At 35.1% G+C, this 24,237-nt stretch overlaps 1 protein-coding gene across 3 annotated transcripts; it reads right to left on the reverse strand.

The window, feature by feature from the left end:
• Positions 1-259: 259 nt before the first annotated feature.
• On the reverse strand, positions 260-24,037 carry LOC149552878 (ubiquitin carboxyl-terminal hydrolase). 3 transcript variants are annotated; one of them, XM_089788419.1, is made up of 4 exons: positions 23,882-24,037; positions 2,808-3,290; positions 1,931-2,214; positions 260-1,024 (listed from the first exon to the last, which is right to left on the reverse strand). In XM_089788419.1, the coding sequence occupies exons 2-4, from the start codon at positions 3,046-3,048 to the stop codon at positions 644-646; spliced, it is 906 nt and encodes a 301-aa protein (XP_089644545.1). In that variant the 5' UTR covers positions 3,049-3,290; positions 23,882-24,037; the 3' UTR covers positions 260-643. The 3 variants fall into 3 exon arrangements, with proteins under 3 accessions (XP_089644545.1, XP_089644543.1, XP_089644544.1); XM_089788417.1 differs by having other exon boundaries at positions 23,767-24,037; XM_089788418.1 differs by having other exon boundaries at positions 2,808-3,307; positions 23,767-24,037.
• Positions 24,038-24,237: the final 200 nt, after the last annotated feature.

Raw genomic sequence — 24,237 nt, forward strand, 5'->3', positions numbered from 1 at the left:
ACTTTACTCTTTAAGTTGAAAGGAAATATAAGCAAGCCTATACTACATGTAAAATCCATGACAAAAGAAAATGGGAAAAAATGTTTTACTCAGGTAAAGCAGGACAAAAGTAATTAATGTTGAAACTCGTTTTTTTAAGTCGAACAAAACTAAAATCTATAAACACAGGTAAAAGCCATAATTCAGCTAAAAATCAGGCCACAAATATAACTCTATTAAAAACTGTAACCACCTTTCAATGAACAACAGGCAAAAGAACTTTGTCCTAAAACAGGTTGGTAGGCTTAAATGCTACCAACAATTACATATTGAGAATTTCAATTACAAAATCTCTACCATTAAAGATAGACAATGCTGGCAGAAATCAATTATCGTCAACTATGGTCAATTCTGTCCCCAACTTGTAAATATTGAAGCACAAGATAAGATGGGGTTGCACTTGAAATATAAATGTACTGAGAATATACGTGGTCAAGGATCAATAGATTATATTAGGACATAAAAAATGTACTAAAGAAATGCAACAAAAGATGCAGTAAAACTTTTATCACATCAACTCAAATCTAGATGTTTGACATCAACTCCAGAACTGATGAAAAGAATGCAGCTGATATTATCAGTTCAACACTAATTTATGAAAATTTCAGTAATAGCGTGGGGCTGAGTCATATACTCGGCCCCCAGGATAAGGTCCCCTTGCATCATATCCTTGATTTCTGTTGAATGGATGTCCCCCACCACCATAGAATGCTGCCCTGTCCCTATTATAAGAGTCATAACCTCCTGGGTAGCCTGGATGACCCTCCACAAGACCAGCACCATGACCATGATGATCATGCATATTCTCATTGAATGCACCCATTGGACCACCAGGATTATGCTGTAGCTGACTTAAAGTTGTCTGTTGATATTGCTGTTGTCTTATTTGTGCTTCTCGGCGTAAAAATTCTTCACGGTATTTAGCCTGTTGAGCTCGCATTGCTCTCAACTTCTCTTGATATTGATAATTTATCTCTCTGGTACGCTGCAATTTAAAAAGGGAAAATACAAATCAGAAGCTTTTTCATAGTCAACAATCAGTGGATAACAGCTCTTTCCCCACATGCGCAAGTTAAGATTACGACTAAACTTTGCAACAGAAATGTGTGATAAAATTCTGAAGTAATTTCAGTTTTATACATGCATTTGATTATATGTTATTGGCTAAGAGCATCATCAGCAGAATCTTGTTTTAAACTCTACCAACACACGTTCCTAGAATAATAGAATAAACAATTAAACAGATCTATTCTAACACATCAACACAAGTAGAAAATTTTGAGAACTCTAATGAAAATAAACAAGGAAAATTCTGTGAGCAGATAATACAAAACAAGCATGCAAGCCCTGGGACATTGTCTCTTGATCCATAGGACTTTTAAATCCATGAATTATTTTCTTACAGGATCTGCTTTTGTTTTAAAAATTAAGAGAGTCTGCATATGTTGATATTAGGAACATCAGCAAATAGAACAGAACTGTGCAGGCCTTTCCCTGATTTGTTTCTTAATGTGACATGCTACCCTCAGCCTCAGCTATAGGGATAGGAGATGGATGTATATGATTTTAAAAAACAAACCTCTACTGAAGAAGAAAGACATGTGAGTCATTATGAAAAGGATTCAGACAGTTCACTGATTTACCATATAGGTAAAATAGGAGGATCATCAAACTAAGTTCAGCAAACGAACTTGTAAGAAAACTGTTTATCATATTGGACTATTGTGTACTCAATATAATATTTCTGCAAAGCATGCATCCCTAATGTAAATTTCACTATAGACCAAAACTCGAAGGAAACTTGACAAATTAACTAATGTTGATGTTTAACTCTTCAAATGGAGTAAAGCAAGATGAATTTATAAGAAATGGAGAAAAAATAATTACAAACCTCTTGGTGCCTGATGTTTTCTTCATCCTCTGCATCATTTTGCTCCTTTGACAACTTCATAATCTCATCTAAAAATTTCTGCTCAAGTAATTCTAGTGTCTGAGGTAGAGATTCTTGATAGCCAGCATCAATTTGTTGCTCATGTTCAGATCCTTTGACATCTTTAACATTTGTTTTTTCTGGCTGTCCTTTAGAATCTGGCATTTGACCTGGATAGAAGGGGCTACCTGATTCAGGGCCTGTAGGAAGCATGTTGCCACTGCCTGGATCTGGAGGACCTGGACCTATAATATATGCACTTAGAAAGGTGTCAAACATACATGCCTAGTCCTATAAATTCTCTTATTACAATCTAACTCTTCTAAAATAATTATGAATGCTGTCCACGCAGCAAAACTAATCTAATATCCAAATGCATTTTAGTCATTTAGACCTGTTTCCCAAAGTAGTGTCAGAAAGAAAGTCAAACCAGATGTAAGTTTAAGAAATGCAGATAACATTCAAAATTTCACTATTTTTCTGACAACCTATACAATGGTTTCATCATCAATAAAGTTAACAATTTTGCTTCCGTATTGTGGAATAAAACACACATAATATACTCTAGGACCATTTGCTAATCAATATCTAATATTACATGAAGAGAAAAAGAAACAGTTTGGCACAGGCAATGGGAATTAGTAATTACAATGACAGTGGAAATATCCACTTCGTGGCACAAAACTCAAAGGCCTTAAATCTTAAGCCTAAATCAACAACCAGCGGTAGTCATCAGAGCAGTATTTTGTTAGATGTTTTATAAAAAGAGCAATAAACAAATTCAACAGTTGCATCAAAGGAGATTACTTAACATCTGGGTGGAAACTCGTCACGTTACCTTCTTTATAAATATGAGGTGGCATATTTGGCCCCTTTGGATCACCACCCTCCCACTGCCAGTGACCTTCTGCCTTTGCAGACATATAGCGCTGCTCTTCCTCTATAGGTGGGACATCTGGCCTTGCAGGGTAAGGGTTCAAACCAGGATTATGTTGCATTCTCTGAGCAGCAATATGCTGCATCTGAGCAGCAACTAGAGGATTTACATTGGAACCACCATATCCACCCTGTCGCCTCATGTTTTCTTTTACTAACCTTTGACCTCGACAATAAGTTTCTCAACAACGCCTTTGATATTCAAGTTATTTGCAGCTGAAATGAACTGGGACCTCACCAATATTCAGCATCTAATGGAAATTACACATAAAGAACAAAACATACACCTGGTTCAGACATTCTTTTCAGCAATCTCTTAACAAATAGTCCTGCCAGCAACCATAGGATCTCCTATTTTCTCTCAATGACGATTGTCTCTGAACACCTGCAAGTGGATTAAACCTAAAACATAAGCCATTAATATTATATGAACTTATTCATCAGATACCTAAAAAAATCAATCTCTATAAAACAAGCAGCAACTTAGGTTACTAAACTAAAAAGACATTAGAATTTTATCCAAGATAAAACAAAAGGATATCACAACTACAGAAACAGTAAACACAACCAAGCTACAATGAAGTAGAAGGTAAAGTTCAACAAAAACAAGATTTACCAACATACTTAATAATTCAATACATGTGATCTTTAGATGTCTTCCAATCCTGTAATAATAGTGCACAAGAAAAGGACCCAAAACTAAAGCGCTCCAGAAAAAATTGCCTTTATAAATAGAACTAAAAACATACCTAACTTTTACATAGTATCATAAATGTAAGTCAAACATACGAGTCTAACCAAATAAGGCGATATCATTACTTGACCCAGAAATCCAGCTATAAGAAAATCAGACAACCATTGTCTGACTAGCCAGCTAATCCATTAACTAGCATTTATTTTATGGCAAAGAAAAGTTCTCATGTTACTACAGCTACTGTCATTTGTAGCAATTCTTTATCAAAAAGTGGATTGATCTAACAGTATATGCATGTTTGCACTAGTCATAGGGAGTTAAGATAGTATTAACTTTTAAAAGTAAATTAGATTTCCAGTGCTTCCAATGTACTTTGTTTACAATAGAAAATTATAAAAGTTGAGCTTGAGCTTAAAATATTTGCCTTGTAGAGCACACACAAACCCAAAAAATACAGTCCAAATTATATATGCCAATATATATTATGCAAAATAAAATTTGGTTTGCCAGCCTTTCAACAATGCACTCTGCATCTTGTAGAATAAAAATCTACAAGTACATTGTGTTTTAACCCAAAATGGATAAAAACCTCAAAGAATGCCCTGATCATTTTTAAGTTGGCTGGTAATTGCTCTGTGTTTGTCATCTAAACAACTTCCTAAACAAGCAAGGGCATCGTCAAAAATTAGAGTGTTAAAGCCCCTACAAATAAGTTTTAATTATTCCTCAAAAAACTGAACCTATACTCGAGCACTATGCAGAGATAATATGCTTCCATCATCATTTCTGCAGTTTCATGGATCCTTCAATCAATAAGTGTTATCAAGGCTCATGTAAGTACAGTTCTAAATTATCAATATCACTGACTCATTAAGATTACTCCCCAGTTCGAGGTCCAATTCATACATGGTCCACTTTAGACGCTAATAGGACTCTGCAGAGCCCACCCAAGGTTTGTCCAGGAGCCCTGCAGTGCCCCCAGACAAACAGGACAAATTAATTGACATACTCATGAAACATATTTTTAATGTATTTCAGAATTTTGCACCATTACAGTCAAGAAGCCAACAAGAACGTAGTAGGAAGGCTGTTATTCCCTGGCATCTCCTAATTGCATCATCTGATGAAGGCCAATAAGTATTTGCATAAAAACAATGGTGTTTTAGAAGTGTTGTTATTATTTTTTGTACTGCTGCTGTTTCAACTTTGTGTGCTGTTCTCACTTGAAATTAATTTTTTTGTTTTGGAGATTTGCACAGTTTTTTAGGGTTTTTTTAACTTTATGACATGCATTTTTAAGGTAGCTCTTTCAAGTATTTCCAGATGCATTTTTATGTAAAAGGGCAAAATTTATATCTTGCACTCATAAAAACAACACATGCTTTACTTTTCAGCACTGTCAAGTGTCACTGCATTGATATCATGGGTTACATTTACTTAAAGGTCCTAAATGTTAAATTATTTGCAATGATTTAAGTTTAAATTTAATTGTTTATGTGGATTTTAAGTGTTAGTTTACATTTATTTACATTTTGTAAATTAACAAATATTTAAACCTCAAATGTATGAGAGTTACAATATAAATGTATATGGAGTGTGATTCTAAAAACATATGCATATTTTTTTTTCCTGCTTATGAGTTTGTTTACAGGCGAGTGATGCAAAACTCTATTAAGTCCTTGCAGAACTTGTGAACTAAAACCAGCAGTGAGCAACTCGTTGAATAATTCATTGCCATATGTTAAATTATTTGCAATGCTTTAAGTTTAAATTTAATTGCTTATGTGGCCTTTCAGTATTAGTTTACATTTATGTACATTTTGTAAATTAACAAATATTTAAACCTTAAATGTATGAGTTCTAATATAAATGTATATGGAGTGTGATTCTAAAAACATATGCATATTTTTTTTCCTGCTTTTGAGTTTACAGGCGAGTGATGCAAAACTCTGCAAGTCCTTGCAGAACTTGTGAACCAAAACCAGCAGTGAGTAACTCGTCGAATAATTCATTGCCATAATTCATATAATAAAAAGCAACAAGATCAGAATTGTAATCAAGATGGGCAAAGTTCCACTATGCATTCCAAAAAAATTGTGCTCAAATATTGCAACCAGCTTATATATAAATCAAGTGTGCCCATACCAACACCACATAGAATGTGACAATGGGAAGTTTATGAGAGTGTGATAAATGGATTGAAGTCACTGGAATCAAAGGGCTAATCAGTGGCATACTGGAAATTATGAGCTTCAACTCAGCAGACCTGTGAGTCTTATATGAGTAGATCTCTAGAGTCTGAATGAGCATACCTGTGTAGTTTTTTTGCAGATTTGTAGAAAAGTGGAAAATTCAAAATATATTTACATCAGCAAAAACATCATGAAGAGCAAAGAAGTCTAATAATGTTTTTACAAATATCTGGCTGATCACAATATGATTTGCATGCTGGCTGACGTATGAGATGATGTAAAGTGAGTTCGACTTCATTACTTTGTTCAGGCCACCCTAGTATCATTCTTAGGCCAAGTGGCCAACTTCTTTCGAGATATGGGACAGCCACTAGTTTATTGGTGAAAAGAAATGAAATAAATTCAATTTAAGAGCCAACCCTCTTGATAAAACATATCAAGAAATCTATTTGCACGCACGCAAACACATATATGTAATTATTGTTGGTGTAGACCACCTCCCATTAGCACAATCTGCAAATCAACTTCACCCACAGAGACAGGCACAAAGCTATTTCACCAATGCAAATAATAACTATTGCAATGCAAACGACAATGTGCAAAGCCTTTGCTTATAAAAGCAAGGAGGGAGAGATTATATATGTTTAAGTAAATGAATATATGTCTGTATGTATTCTTGGTGTAGACCACCTCCCGATAGCAAAATCTACAAACAACCAAATTCACACATAGAGAGAAACACAAGGCTATTTCACCAATGAAAATTATAACTATTGAGATGAAAATAATAATGTAAAAAGCCTATATTATTAAGGCAAGGAGGGAGAGAGGTAGTCGAAAACTGACAACCAACTACCAAAACTAAATACACAAATAATTAAATATAATAACCTACATAAACATAGACATAAATCCATTTTTACTCCACACCCCCCCCACATTCAACTTAGGTTTTTTTCCTAAATTGTTAAACTACAATTTAATGGGGTTGCACCCTGATATTGATTCAAAATACAATTACATCTAGAGTATGAAAGAGCAGTATCAAACCCAGCTTTATCCCACATTACAAAACTACTCCGAACTATGAAGCCAAACTACCAACTAGTAGATCGCCCAAAACAACCCTGCATAAACTATACTATCAACGTACAATTAGTAGAGATCCAAAAAATGGGGGAGATCCCCAGTTACATTACTATCTTAACAGCCCTATAACAGAAACCATATTGAAAGCCACATGAACCAAAGCAAAGCCAACTCAAACCCTAGACAAGCCGTGCAGCCAAAAATGAGATGTCGCCACTGTAGCCACCATGTTCAACGAGATTACAGATTGTCACATCCGCCGCAACCCCAAGAGCAAGCAACACTTCCTCAACAACCTCCTCCGCATTATCTTCCTCCACAACCAAGCCTTTTGCAACACGGTAACTCTAGAGACAACTGAGACCGCCCTCGGCAAACAAATCCACCATTTGCTTCAGGAATAAAACATTTCTTTCCACAATCATTTGCCTCTGAGCCACCTTTGCTGTTGAAGTTTGTAGCTGCAATATAGATCTTTGTCTCCGATTTTATGAGATAAGAATATGTTTGTTATCACAATTATGGTCATCTTCAACTGAAAGAGATATTTAAGTTAATATTAAGCAAAAAGACATGTGCCATACATCATGCGAAGAGGCATGCATATGGAAATGTGTTTTGTTGAATATGTGAAAATATTAAGGGTCTTATTTTAGGGACTCAAAAAGACCTTCGTGTGTAAGATGAAGAGTCTTATGCAATATGTTTATATGATTGCTTGGTATATTGTAAATCAATCAAGTGGAAAGTCATGTACTTGAATATTTTATGATGAATAGAAATCATTTTTGTTGGTGTGGCTGGGTTTTTCCCTTCTAATGGAAGGGTTTTCCCAAGATAAATGTATTGAGTGTTTTATATATAGTTTTTGCTCTTTTATTGTTGTTTATCTCTATTTCTAGGCTAAAACATTAACATGGTATCAAAGCCTAGTTGGATAAGAGCAATAAGAGAGTTTCTTTTATATTTTCTCTTGTTTTTCCAACTTAAGTAGTTGTTGTGGGGAGTTTTGTTTATCGCCATTAAGTGTTTTCACTCGTATGTTTATTGTCAAATGTGTAAATGTATTGATGATTTGTTCTTTTGGATTCATGCATCGGAGATCATTCATGTTTACCTTGAGCAACAACACTGCACCACTTCAATAACGCTCCATGCAATTTTTGCATGAGTTTTTGGGTACTAAGAAGGCATTGCATCTAAAGGAATGTTTCTCTCATCATTGTCAATTTTGCAAATTATGAGTTTGGTTTTGTGCATTTCACTCAGAATTGGCATCATGTGAGCAATGCACCAAGATTCTCTACAGTATTGGAGTCCCTAATTGACAATTGTGTGAGCTAATAGAGCGGGAGTCCTATTAAATGTTAAGAGCACCTTCAGACAATATTAGCAAATCATGTAATATAAGCCCAGGTCGAGAAAGATCATCTTTACATCGCTGGGACTTTTTCCTGAAGCTTGGAAACTCTCAAGTTTTGTGCTATTGTTGTTCATGTTGGGTTCTAAAGAAGAACCGACTGTAAAAGTTGTCAATCTAACACTAGTTTATGAATTCGTGGACTCTATTCTTGGACTTGTTTTGTGCAAAGTATCAAGTTATTGCTGGAATGTTTTGAGACCACATGACTTTGTAAAGAACTTCTATAATTTTCTATGCATCGATATATATATGAGTAGTGGACTCGTTAGTGATGCAAAGAGAGTTTTGTTGTGCTCACACTAGGTGTGGTTGTACAAGCAACACTACTCGGGATGACTTCTAATCTCATTCACATAGGGAATTGGCGAAGAACAAGACATAAGTTTCCTACCAAGGTTATCGAGGGCGGGGATCGGATTGAGGGAGTTGGGATTTGGATGCATGGCCTCCACTTATTCTAATCCTAGCGTAGTTGTGTCATTGATTCCCTCTAATCGCTATGGTCGAGAGGTGTTCTTTTTGTAAAGTAATTGCATTCCAAAAAATGGCCCAATATGTCGCAAACTCTCGCAACTTCGCAGATAGTATTGAACAAGAATTAGAGCAAAATTTTGAATGAAATTTGTTTGTAAAATGCACGGTATCAGACATGTTTTCTCTTACTGCATTCTCCTTGATCTAAAGACACTGGATTTGATAAGCATTTATCGAAAAGGTTCATGATATTTAATATGCAAGAATATAAGAGTTTGAAAACTCTTGTATTTGCTAATAGTTGCTTTTAAGGGAGGTGATTGTTTGTCTAACCAAATTTTATAACCATATGCGTTAATGGAAGCTAGAAGGAAAATGTTTGGAAGGCGATTAAGCCGCACAATAATATATCCTTGTGCCACATAGTAAATTGATGATTATACTGGGCGCTCAACACCAACATGTTGTGTTTATTAGAATTGTATTAAAATCTTGCTCAAATAAACTGACCGATTTTTTTTTAACGTGTTGAAGTCACAGCGAACTATCTATGACACTGAAGCTCATCAATTTTTTTCATACCAGTGATGATTTCTTTTTATGCTCTTTTCAATATATGTGGTATCAGAGCTTGAAGATCTTGAGTGTGTGGGTAGAGCACCGAAGGAGGCAATCCACACCAAGACCTTGAAGATTTGGTTTTGATTTGTTGATGAGTTTTTAGTTGCAAGTGCTTATCCATCTTGCTGCATAAAGAAGGTGTTTTGTTGTTGTGTAGGCAGATATGGAAGTTTTGTCAGGGCCATGGGTAGGTTCCAATGGATGCCAAAAGACTAAGGAAAGAGGAAGGATGGGACTCCTAGGTGATGCACATGGGAGAGTTGTTTTTGATGAGTTTGAAGCAGCATGGTAAAGGTGGATCTCTGACTGATAAGGCACCATGGAGTTGCAGCCATTAATGCTCCACATGTAAGCCTATGTGAAGCCATTTGTATGACATTGTTAGTATTGTCTTGTTAAGGTCCTAGTTTGGTCAAAAAGGTTAGAATATGAAAGAATGCCTAATAAAGGCTAAAATTGATGTAAAATGTCTATTAAGTCCATTTTAGGGTGATTCAAGTGTCCATTAAAATATTTATTAAGTTTGGAGTTCAAATTGCAAAGTTGTCAACATTTAAGTAAAAAGTTGTAATGCAAAAATGCATGAAGTGCATAAAATGTTGTCAAAAATGCATAATGTTGTAAAGGGAAGGATTATAGGTTTAAAAGGTGGTTGGAAAGTTATAAACCACCACAACCACTGTAAAATCATTGTATGGGTCATTCTGAATGAATGAATGAATGGGAAGAGGAAAATCATTTTGAACCAATTGTTGTCTTCACAATTTGTTGTTTTGATTGGTGTTAACTATTTTATGTTGATTCCATGTCTTGTACAGACATGAACAGCCTAGAAATATTGTGCAAAGTGTATATGGTTTAAATTAGGATGAATAAGCTTCCTTTTTGTTTTGGTTTGGAGTGAATATGTGAAGAAATGAATAAGTTATGAGCATTTTGGTGAAAGTGGTTGTTTGCAAATTTGAGAATCCCTGGAAACAATCATATTGCAGGGTTTGGTACGGACACATTTGGACGGGTTGGACAACCTAAATAGATTCATTGGAAAGATATGTGAATCAGCTGTCATTCCCTTTTGGTTTGAGTCAATTTCATTTAAATTTGTGGAAGTTAATACATCTTTTAGTGAAAACCGGTTTTTAAAGATATTCATTGGAGTTGCAGGCAAAGAATCGTGCTTGTATAATGATTAATGTATTGGAAAAATTAATGGCTTACAAATTATGAAACTAGACTCACTAATGGTCCATGTGAAATTGGTTTTGTTTCACTTGGATTTGTCATGAGAAAGATATTATATTCCCTAGGCAGGGTTACATATTTTATTTCTGGCTTATGATAGTAAAAATAGGTCTCGATGTAGAGACTATAGCATGTATTATGTTTATTGGATTGGGCTTAGATTTGGATATGTTTTAGCAAGCATAGTTTGGAACAATTCTTCCAAATGGTTTGGATGATATACTCTGGAATAGAAATCAGACTATGTGAATGGTGAAATGTTGATAAAACTTGTGTTGAAATGTGTTTTGTTTACCCCATGAGATGCCTCTAATAATGAAATTATTTAATGGATGTTGAAAGGATCAGCATGGATCCCATTGATTGGTTGGGTTTGTAGTATGCTCTACATCAATATGTCATTAGAAATATTGATTTTTAAGGTTTAGCTGTGTCGGTCATTTCTTTCAAGTCATTCATGGTTTATCCCAAGGATTATGTTTTTGGCAGCAGCGACAATGAAGTTAGCAATGGGTCTATACGGCTTGAGAGCCCAGCTATGCATTTGGGCCAAGAGACTATGTGTCTTTCTTAGTGGAGCCAGATCTTCCAAACCTTACCCAGGTCATAGTTGTTAAGTTTTTAGTTACTGTCAGATTGATATGATCATGAGATTCATTATTGATGATAAATCATCATTAGATAAATATTCTTTTATATATATAACTAATGATGATTAACTATAGAGACGTGTCTCTTCATAAGACATGTCTCCTCTCATATTTATAAAATATCTATAACAATGGCAATATAATTACATTTGCAGAAACCGATCCATGTTACTTAACAATAGTAGCAGGTGCATAGCCCCTTCACATCATAAGAGTTAAGCAAATCTAAGTTGTGATGCAGAAGGAGATAGCAAGGAGATGATGAGCTTGAAAACTGGAAGTGGTGCCAGTCTGACTCATCTAAATCTGGGCAACTCCATCTCTCTTGATGTAAGAAAGGTTTGTCAATCTGTTCAGGTACAAGTATCATTTATACCCTTAGTTCTATAAATTTAATCATTTTATTATTCTTCAAGGTAAGTTCTTGGTTATAAATTTGATTAAATGATATGCTATCTATAATTTTTATAGAAAAGTCTGTAAAACTCTAGAATGCTAATTCATTGTTTGCATTGATAGAACTCTTAGTTGTATAATTTTGTCTATTGCCCAAAGTACTCCAGACATGTAGTACTCTGTATTGTTAGTCTGTTTTTCTTTGAATTTACAGGTTTGATGAAATTCAGAGAATGTATGGCATCTTTATCTCATTCAGAAATAAATATTGAGTCTGAGATATAATTTCTTGCTTTTGAGCCCATGATGAGAACGACAGGTTATTCTAGAAGATGTTGATTCTTATCATTCCTTTATGATAACATCTTTATTGAGTAACACATTCTGTTCAAACAAGTTCTATGATTATCATAGGAATATTGGTCAGCACTTATTCAAAGAGATAACTATTCTATGATGTTTGTATACAGTTGGAGATAGTATATGTTTACATTGATCTCTATGATAGATGGATCTTATGAATCTCTCTTGGTTGCAAGATGCAATGGGATGGTGAGAGATTATGAAATGTTGTTTGCAGTCTTGATACTAAACTGGTGGCACATTATTAAAAATGGAAGATCATATTTAGAGAGAGAGAGACTATTCATATTCAGAGAGAGATTATGTGACAAAGGGAGATGTCCAACCCTTTGCAAGATTATGCAATAGTCAGTCATCTTATTTTGGTGATTAAGATTGTCCCTACTGAGAGGGAGACTATGTTATTAAAGTTGTCCCCACGGAGAGGGAGTCTATATTAAGAGAAAATCTCAGTTATTGAAATTGTCCCTACTGAGAGGGAGTCTTTCTTAAGGGAAAATCTCAGTTATTAATGTATTCTTCTCTGGGAGAGTTTGAGATGAAAGCCCTCGTACCACCCTCTGCAAGTAAGTACGGTGGACCACCCTCAATGAATAGGCATGGTGGAAATGCATTCTCTAGGAGAAGTTTGTGGTGAAAGCCCTCATTCCACCCTCTGTGAGTAAGTACAATGGACCATCCTTTGCGAGTAGGCATGGTGGAAATGTATCCTTCTCTTGAAGAAGTTCTGAGATAAAAGTCTTCGTTCTACCCTCTGCAAGCATGCATGGTGAAAGTTGTAGGTGACTCCATTCTATGTGCTTATGAAGTAACTATGGTGAATTATGTTATGCTGAAATAACATATGTTATGTGAATCTATCATCTTTGGTTGCAGCTATGTGTGAATGCCTAATTAAAGATCTCTCTCTTGCTAAGAGGGAGTGTTGAATTTTGTAGCTGCAATATAGATCTTTGTCTTTGATTTTATGAGATAAAAATATATTTGTTATCACCATTATTGTCATCTTCAGCTGAAAGAGATATTTGTGATTAAATTTTATTTTATATTATGCAAAAAAGACTTGTCATATGTCATGCGAAGAAGCATGTGTATGGAAATGTGAAGTGTTGAATATGTGAAAATATGAAGGGTCTTATTTTTAACTTTTGGGACTCAAAGAGGCCTACGTGTGTAAGATAAAGAGTCTTATGGAATCTATTTATATTATTGCTTGGTATATTGTAAATCAATCAAATGGAAAGCTGTGTACTTATATATTTTATGATCAATAAAAGTCATTTTTGCTGGTGTGGCTGGGTTTTCCCCTTCCAATGGTAGGGTTTTCCCAAGATAAATGTATTGAGTGTTTTGGGTATAGTTTTTGCTCTTTTATTGCTGTTTCTCTCTATTTTTGGGCTAAAACATTAACATTTGTGTCATCCATATACTGAATTATAGGGTATTTCAGCACCTCCTTGCCCCGTCTACATGGAACATAGTAGTCCTGGGGAAGAGGAATTCTTCCACCATCATCCACATTATCCAAACATGGGACATAATAGTTCTGGGGAAGAGGAATTCTTCCACCATCATCCACATTATCCAAACCTTCATCCAAATCTCCAAGAAAACACTTCCTCACCAGTTTCCTCCATAAGGCAGCCACCATCTCCTTTTGCTCACTAGCATCCACTAAGCAAGCCATAAACATTGTAGAAAGTTGAAATATTTGAGTTAACCCTATATATATGCTCACACTTCAAGAAACCATCACCCAACACTCTGAATAGTATGCAAAACCAATCATGGCTTGCAAAGACCACTTTCTTTAGCCTTTTAACTGAAGTCTCACTAAGGAAAGTAATTTCTCATTTCCAACACTTCAATCTCACTATATTATCCATGACAATAATACAACAAAATCAACACCACAGACCAATCTTAGTTCTTTGTTTCTTATAGTAAGCAAGCACTAAACACAACACCCATATCACCACATTTATAAAGACATCGCGAGCCCTCACATGCATTAGTATTGCACCAACCTTGAATCCTATAGAATAGTCCTATTACCCCAAGTTCCCTTGAAAGTAAATATGCACAATCCTAAACTCCTTGAATTTTTTAATGGTGCATTGAATGGATCCAAGCCACTTACCTAACTTCTAGTTAAGAATCAATTTTGTCCTAATTGCATTCACAATCACAGGGGAGCCACAGTTTAAATGAATTTTCTCCACACCCAACTAGAGCCCGCACCTCAAACCCATCGGACCCGCTTGAAATGCAACTTTATTATTTGTGCATGTCTCTAAACCTTCTGATTTTAGACAAGGAATTCTTCCCTCATGATCCCTAACAAGGCACCCAACCCACTAAACCACGGATTACCCCTAGACACCCAATTTTAAACAAAGAATTCTTCCCTCATGATCCCTAAGACAGCACCCAACCTCACTAAGCCTCAGATCACCCCTAGAGGCCCTATCAAAGTTCAGCTTGATCCAATCAACCTAAAGTTTCATCAAATCAACATTTTCTTAGAGGGTTGCAGGAGAGATTAACCTTTCTAATTGTATTAACAAGAGGGAACCTAAGCCCACAGAAGGCTACAATAATTGTATCATCCCAACCAGTGAAGACATTCTTCTTAAGATCCAAATTCTTGGCAGCATTTGAAATCAATTCTACCACCAATCTTTCCATTCTCTGCAACTTACTCTTTTGATAGTTCATCATCTAAATAATTCGCTTGTTTGTTTCTTTCCATAGTCCTCACAGGATACTCCTTAGAATCTCCTCATATACAACTAAAATGTACCTTCATCTTTTCCAAAGCCTAAATTACTAGCCAATCCCTAAACTATTGTGCCATAGGACATTGCCAATTGAGGTTTGCCATGAACTCTTTCCAACAATATTTTATTTTATTTTTTGGTTGAGAGGTTAGGAACCTGATACGAACCCACACGTGTACCTCTTCATCTTAGGGAGAAGATTTCTATTTAATATGAGCAAGATGCAATATGGGTTTCAACTACACACAACCATTTTAGGTACCCATGTAGAATGCAAATGCAATGAAATGTCTCATAAGCAGAAAAATAAGATAAGCACATGGAAAAAACTCCTCCCCAAAAGAGAGAAAAGAGACAAGCAAGATAATGCATGGAGGAATCAATCATACCCAGCAACAACTACACACATTATAAACAAGATGGTGCATGGTGGATTCAAACATTACCCCCAAGGACTACATGCATTATAGTATACCCCACAAAAGAAGGAAAAAAGGTCCTACCAAAATGATGAGTACTTGAAGACAAAATATAGTCTGATGCCTACAAAATACATTTCTCCACTTGGGAAGAAGATAAACCAAGTACACATTCAAGACTGATCCATGTCTTGGATAAAAATTGTTTGGAAGCAAAAATTCAAATGTAGAATGATATCTCTAAAATATACTCATATATAGCTATGTCCTTGGATGATGAAAAAGCCACAAACTAATCAAGTACATGTTCAATCACAATAGAAAGTTGCAAACAAGAAACATAAGTTGCTGGTTCAGACTCGGGTTCAAAGTCAAGTTCAAGTTTTAGGTTCAAAGATCATTAGAAAGTTTTGGGGGGTGGCTATGGGTTTGTCCATACAAAACATATATATTCTTAAAAATATGTGGGTGTGTGTGTATGCAACAACAAATAAGTTAATACAGCACATAATAGTAAAGCAACACTGCCAAATACACCACCATATCTATATTTTAGTTCAGTAGGATATCAATTGCATCATTTAGCCATACATACAACATGATACACATGCTTGGTCACATGCATGGAACATATTTCGAAATCAAGGGGGCAATTTCCTCTATAATCATCAATTTGGAGTTTACCCACTGTCAATTTGGATTTCCAACATAAGCAAGTTTTCTTTTTCATTAACACAAATGACATATAAAGAATCCTATTTGGCCCTTTCACTAGACACTTTTTAGGGTTGGAGGGTCGAAAAAAACAACTTAGACAAAAAAACATTTCTAAAAAGTTAAAGAAGTTGTCTTGAGACCAAATTTAGCCCAGATTCGGCTGCTAGGCAGAATATTCTTCCAAATTTTGTTTGGGTTCCTCTGCCAGAGTTTGCAGCCTTGAATTTGGGGAAAATTTGACATGGACCAGACTTTGTACAAAATCAAACTAGACTTTGAGGCTTGCTGGAGAGAATCAGATACCTTAGCAATAAACCAATGGAAACTAATTATGAACAAGCTCCAAAGACAAAGCTAAAGTGACAACAACTATACCACAACTATCATTAAATAAGAGAGATAAACCCTTAAATGTGTCCTCGAAATTTGGAATGTGAGAGTACACAAACAATGAACCAATTTCTAGCAAATGGGAATCCCAATCAATAAGAAAAATTAATACCTCTTGCAATGCATTACATACAAGAGATAAATGTGTAATTTCCACTAAAGACATAGGAGTTGTGGGTGTAGCCACTAAATCATCGTGACTCTCAAGTGTTGCATCATATTCGAACTCCTTTAAGGTATCATCGTCAAAGGAAATACTACCAATATCACTCAGGCGAAAGAAGACAACCTGAAGCAAGATCTTTTGGGAATGGAGGAACATGCAAACCTCCAAAGATCTCCCAAATAATGGTCCAAATTGTGTGTGGGCAATTAATACCTAGAAAATTGGAATGGATATCATAAAGAAAACTTTGAACAATGCTACAACCAATCAACCCTACGATATGATCATTTTGATAACCCCAAACTCCATTGTTTCTTTGGCTCAAGAATGAGTTGATACATATGAGGCAAGAGATTAAGCCATTGACAATGTGTGATAATTCTTTTTGCCCATCAATCATAATTATCCTCAATCAAAGTGATAATAAAAGTATGTGTTAAATAACCCATTATTACATCAATGATACTCTTCTCACATCACGAATAGAGATCAACAAAATAGTAGTGTGCTAAATCAAGAAGTGACTTCAAGAAATGAAAACGAGTATCAAAAAACAAAATATTTGAAGAATACCTGAACCGTCACAAAGTTGACGAGAAAGACTTTTTGTCAAATGTCAAATTTTGGAAAAAGTCCTCTATTTAAAAAATTTATGCAAAAAAGAAAAGGGTCTATAAATAGGCACTTTTCAGGCACCACAAAGTTTAACTGACAACAATCGATCGCTTCATATGACCTTGGCTGAAAACAACAGCAACAAATAAACTAGCGAGGAAATGTTGATTGCTCGATTGAGTAGTGGGTAGCCCTTGCCAACATTCAACTTCACTATCACTGCAAGCAACTCCAGTTTTACTCCATAATGGGCACCAACATACATCATATGGAGGAGCACCACCAAATTAAAAGAGCAAAGACTCAATCCCAAATGATTATGCATCAATAAGATCAATAGAGAGGCCCCTAAGGCAAGGAATTGATGCAAAGATTTGGGAGCAACCACAACCATCATGTAAGCCTACAATAAAACTGATGAAACAGCGAGCCCATTGGCCAATGAATGGTAAGAAACACCACAAAAAGATACCACAAGAGCCTTCCCATTCATGAAGCCTTCAACCAATGAGCACCACCCTTAAACTTCTATGCTAGCAACACAAAAAATTGTTCATCCCATAAGATTAGACCAAATCTGCCACCAAGAAGCAACCTCCTTTGTGTGTTGTTGATCCAAGCACAAACCAAACTAGATGATCACAAATGCAAAGCATACAAAGAAAATGAAGCTAGTGATACCCTTACAGACGAAACAATACCCAACATTATGTGGTGAAAGAAAAGCGAACTCAAACACAATAAATGGAGAAAAGCAATGCAAATATAGTGACCCTCAATACAATTATTTGTTCACATGAGCAGAGGAAACCAAGCCACAAACAACTTTTGATATTGCTTGACTAATAAAATGTGGGCAGCACAAACAAGTGGGCAGTTTGAGATCAAAAAAAAAGTGGACAGCAAATGAAGCTAATGCAATCAATAGTGAAAGCGCCAAGCAAAATAAAAAATTAGAGACAATAGAATATAAGGAAAATGTACAAAGATCGATTCATGGATGAATACAAGCATGCTTGCCAAATGGAGATAATAAAATTGTCCATGTTGCATCACAGGCAGATGAATACAAGCATGCATGCCCAATGGAGAGAATAAAATTGTCCAAGTTGCATCACAAGTGATGATGCACACAAAACAAAGATATCAAATGTCCTCTAAGGAAAGAGGACTCAAATACCACAGACACTATTGAAAACTCTATAAGCTCAAAGAGATTGCAGATTGGAGGCTTCGATACAATGTTGGTGTAGTCCACCTACCAAGACCACAATCTACCTTCACACACAAAAAAAATCGCAAGGCTATTTACCCAATGCAGATACTAAATATTGAGATGTAAATAATAATCTACAAAGCCCCTCTTACAAATGCAAGAAGGGAGAGAATCAACAAACCAACAACCAACTACCAAAACTAAATACACTAAGAGTTAACATATGATAACATAGATAAAATTAAGCACGAGTAAATAGAATAAATCCATATATATGCATTATGCATACACATTACATATACGTATGTGTATATGTAAAGTTGTAGGTGGTTGTCAAAATCTTGTTTTCTGGATCCAACCAAAAAAATTCAAGGTTGAGTTGTTTAATAAAAGAAAACATGTGAAAATCATAAATAACTAAAAATATGTGTAAGTCTGCAGCTTTAACACAGTAATTAGGCTTATAGACTACCACATAACATTAAATTATCAACTAGACCACCATAAAATCTAAAAATATGTATATGTCCACAGCCTAAACGGAAGAATTAGGTCTAGCCTACAACATAACATTATATAATCAACAAAACCATCATAAAATCGAACATCATTTAAAACGTAAATGATGAAATATTTAAAAAAACCATTGTTCCAAATTCAAGTTCAATATTAAATATAATCAAACTCGATAATCAGTTTTTAACATTATGGATTTTCTAAATCATCATCAACATGAGATGTAGGAACATTTGAAACCCAAAAGCAACACTAGAAAAAAACACAGTGTGCTCACTTTTGGACTCCTCAAATTCAACATGTTAAAAAGTGAAAGCATCTAAAGTCAATATCAATCTAGCTACGTATCACACACATTTTAGGGGCTTGGGGACACTACAGGGTAGAGGAGCCCAAATGACCTTCAAAACCACCAAACTTCCATGGCACGCACCATTTTTTTGTATAAGCCAAAAATAGAAGTCTTTTAGAGTGTTTAACACAATTCAAGGGCTTGTAGATTTGTCGAGTACATGATGAGCGTTTGACATCCAAGTCATGTTGCCAACTAGTGTCAAACACTTAGTCATTTTAAGGCAGAGTTGGTTGGTCATCACTGCGACCAAGCCATTCTACTAAGGTCGAGCAATGTATTTGACTTGTGTAAATATCATGTATGGACCGAGCAGTAGTTATTGCCAAGCAAATTAGTGGTTGCCGAGAATTCCAATATGTGTGGAGCTAAGCAAGCATACCAAGAGACAATTTATACAGAGCAATGCGAATGCCGAGTGACAATATATGGATAACAGTTATGGCCTAGCGCCGGGAATGTTTATGCTAAGTAAGCCAGTTTTGGTATATGTGTTTGAAATGGCACAAACACTTACATAAACCATTTTGGCTGACTTCTATGCATGTTTAAACGATCAAGGAGTAATTCAAGGAGATGACTACATGTTTTGTTTTGATCATCAATCCCTATGCAAGGCATGCAACCAATCAAAAAAAGGGAATGCATAAATGGCAAATGTATTGAATACAGATCATTGATCTTGATCTAGAAGCTTCACCAATTCCCTATTTAGGGAGGATTCAAACACTAAATTAAGTATGAGCGAAGGAAAGAAGTGTGTATGCGAAAGAGGCTATGTTTAGATGTTAGAAGCAGAAACCAGGCAAAGGAACCAAGTAGTGAAGCATGTAACAGAGTTTATCAGATCATAGAGAGGACCATGAATTGGAAAGAGATCTGTAATCAAGCATCAAGGTGCTAACTGAAGGATCATGAACTAATACATTCTAGCAAGTGAATCACGGTAAATCTCTTAACGGAGTGGTCCTAACAGGCCTATGTAAATCTCTTAACAAAGTGCTTACTTTGTTGTAAATTTTAAATCCTTTAATCAAGGTAGACTAGATAAGTCTTCTAAAGTTCTTAGCAGGGCAGAGCCCTCACAAGGTAGATCACCAGAAGTAATCAAACATTGTAGCCTTAACAGGCACAATTTATTGCTGCAATAGTGAAAATTTGTGGGTGTCATCCCCACCCCAGTTTTACCTTCACTTTGGAGGGTTTATGGGTAAAGCTTATTATTGAGATCAGTAGATTAGATCTGACATTTCATTGCAATACTTGTTTATGTGATTTGTGGTATTGTTGAGTTAAGGGTTAGTGATGATAGTTTGAGATTTGTTTCAAAGGACAAAATTTCCATAGATCCTGATTCTCCCCCCCCTCTCAGTATCTTACTTTCCCAATAGACTTCCAACAAATGAGTACAATTTAAAAATCATCAAAACTTACCAAAAAACTCTATTCAATGTACATCCAAAATACCTCGCCATCAAAGTCAAAGGTGAATAAAATTTAAAGAAACAATTTAAAATTTTGTAAAAAATGTTACGAGTTATCAACAAGTTTGCTGGGATTCACAAGGACACTCTTGGCATATGCAGGGATCATCCCAAATTAATCCATTTGAACCAAACTAGACCGTGTATCCAATTTAAACTCAACCCAAATCTGGCCAGTCACTAGGCATATGTAGTAACATAGTCAGAAACTGGCAGCAATCCGAAACTTTTTCTTGTAAATAACAAATAAATAATTTACTTTCAAGATTTACCAACAACAGAAATTTAGAGTCTGTAAACACTCCATAAAGGGCTGAAAATTTGTGAGAAACCTGTATGTCTATGCAAAGAAAGACATGGAATAGGATGATTTTTTGTAAATGAAACTGCCCCATGACACCATTCCAAAGCATCTACATTTAAGTTAAAAAATAATATCAGCAACATTATGTACAACACTCTGCAATTAGTATGTTTTTCTGGTCTTGTCAACATATGTTTCAACATCTTCCCAAATCATTACATCTTGAATATTCTGAAATGGCTTAAACTGTAATTTGTTAGAGTCTCATCAATTGTAAAACAAATGAAGCTTTGACACCATTAAGTTATTATCCAATGGTTGATTAAATACATGAAATTATTGCCTAAAAGAGCAGCATCTGAAGCCATTAAATTTATCAAAATAACACTATTTCCACTTATACTAGGTTTCCACTCTAACTGATATCTTGCCAACCACTCCTTAACGTTATCACACAAGGATAAATGATCCAAAAGGCTCTGCATGGGTCGTTGACATTAGTAAATAGCTTAGTTACCGGATTCGTGCCCTAGAGGCCGGATCCGGATTCGGGTCCGATCCGGATCCAGATTCGTGCAGATCCGGGCAGGATCCTTGTTTTACATAGTGGATTCGTCTGATGAATCCACTGTGTAAAACAAGGATCCTGCCCGGATCTGCATGAATCCAGGCACGAATTCTCAAGGATCCAGCATGAATCCTCAAGGATCGACAGGTTTAAGTGAGTCTAAGTTATTTAATATGACTTTTTTAAATATATTTTTTTGCTTTCTAGTGCTAAAATGACCTTTTTATGCATTATTTATACTAATAAATGAGAGAAACAAATATATATATATATATATATATATATATATATATATATATATATATATATATATATATATATATATATATATATATATCTGTTACTAGTTGGGGCTTGGGCAAGATCAGTATAATATATATATATATATATATATATATATATATATATATATATATTCACGAATCCCCCACAAATCCTAATCCGGGAAAAAAAAAATCACAAATCCACAGATCCGATTCACGTGCCCGAATCGGATTCGTATCCCAAATCGGTAACTAAGGTAAATAGTCATCTGACAGGTGAACTTGTATTCTTAGCTAAATTAATCAATTGCCTTTCTCATGATGCTTTATAAAGAATTTGTATGCATGATTTAAACAATCTACTACACTAAGAAGAGAGAAGCAGATGCAATGTAACAAAAAAAAATAGAGATTACAGCCCAGTGTCTCATGAACACTTGTACAGTGGTGAAAGTTCCATGATGATGGCCCAGGTTCAAGCGTCATCAAGCATGTTGTCAGTTGAAAAACACAAAATAGCCATTGAAGACCAAGCGCAATTCCCGAGTGAATTTTAGCTGAAGAAAAACTCAGAAAACATAGCCTCTAAAGCTAATTATTATTTTAGATAGATATTGCAATTTCCATGAAAAAAAAGGAGAGCCGATGTGAATTTTACTAGCTTGACAAACAAACAAAAAACACAGAATCTTAGACTTTAGATAATAATGACCATAAAATCTACTTTAAAAGCAAGGTTCGTATAAATTTGCAACTTTGCTACAAAGAATTACAAATCAAGAACGTCTGAATAGATCTGCTGTATGAAGAAACTCCAACATTCAACAGTAATTTCTTCACAGCTAGAGCACGTTAACAGTAAAACCAAAGCAAGAATAAACAAAGAGAAAGCTACAACTTCTTAAACATAATAAATCCGTGTAAAAGAAAAATTATATAAAAGTATATCTCATTGAACAAATACATTGAGGCCTTTTCATTAAAGTGTGCTTCAAGTGCTGAAAACTAAGAATGACAGCGTGTGCCGGAAACACGATGAGGCTGGATGGAAGTCCGAGCACAAAAAGATATACCGACAAGAAAGCTTCCCTGCCCATAATTATCTTTTTTGGTGAAACAAAAAAGAAAATAAACGCTCGCATTGCATCTTTCACTGGAAAATTTGCTAAATTTAAATATTATTGGTTTCTCTAGTTGTAAACTGGGCCTATTGAAACAGCTACATAGTGAGTTTTCGCCAGATTAAATTATTGTTAAGCCAACAGACCCATTCTAGTTGTATAAAAGAGCGGTTACCGCTATAATAATCCAGCCCACGCGTAAGCCTCTTAAGCAAGCTGTGCAGAGATAATGATGGATACAAATACTAAAAAATTATCAACTCCTTATAAATAAGCCGATAGGTGCTCTAAGCTTGATAATGCACTGCTTGCATTTATACAGTGGGGTTAAGCGCTAACAGCTAAAATCTACTTATAAAGAAAAAGAAAAAAAAAAGAGTAAAGGTTCCTAAGAATTCAAGCAGTCCGTAAAAGCAAGAAAAACTATATTTAAAAACCAGTAAAAAGATCTTAGAGACATTCATTACCTCCACAAATATCCAAGTAAAAACTGTAAAGAGCACTAACTTTCAACGTATCTTATAAAAGATATAGCAATAAAACTGTCAAAAAGGGTTTCCGTATTCTGATTTGTGTAAACATAATGTATATAAAACGACACATCAAGTAGAGGAAACAAAGTAGGTGATTTTACTTGAAGAGTTTTAAAGTATGAAAATGAACTGTTTAGCATAATTTTGTCAACATTAGGGTTTTATAAGTTTAAACCCGCTAGAACCCAAAGCCAATAAAGATATGAAATTTTTGCTTGAAGAACTTAACCATGACAAAAATGGAAAGCAGAAAACAACTGTGTCAAGTAGTACCCGTTCGAAATTGCAGGAATTGAAAATATTGCAGATGCCTAGTTTTGTAGTTGGATTCATTCCCAATGATAAACTGTATATAAATCGCTCCAAAAGAATCGAAAGAGTTACGTACGATGCTAAGCTTTATGATGAATCATCGTATAAATAATAATTTACAGTGATTTTAGATCCGACCATTCGAGAGGGGATTTGAGTTGCGATTTCTGAGTAACGAGAGAAAAACATTCACCGGTCCAAATCTTAGAGAACGATTACATCTCATTTGCATGATTTTAGGGCGAAGCATTGACGTATTAAAATATATATTAACAAGATCAATGTGCCGATGGTAGTTGAGTAGTTTGGATATTAGTTTTGATTTTTGTTGAGTTGAATAGAAAGAAATAATATTAATATGAAGTGTTGTTTAACAATAATAATTAAAATAAGTGTTAGAGATTTTTGTTAGGAAAAAAATATATATGTTTT

Source organism: Cupressus sempervirens, chromosome 6, assembly GCF_028749045.1.
Source record: "Cupressus sempervirens isolate cs-2001-9-10 chromosome 6, ASM2874904v1, whole genome shotgun sequence".
NCBI classification, from domain to species: Eukaryota; Viridiplantae; Streptophyta; class Pinopsida; order Cupressales; family Cupressaceae; genus Cupressus; species Cupressus sempervirens.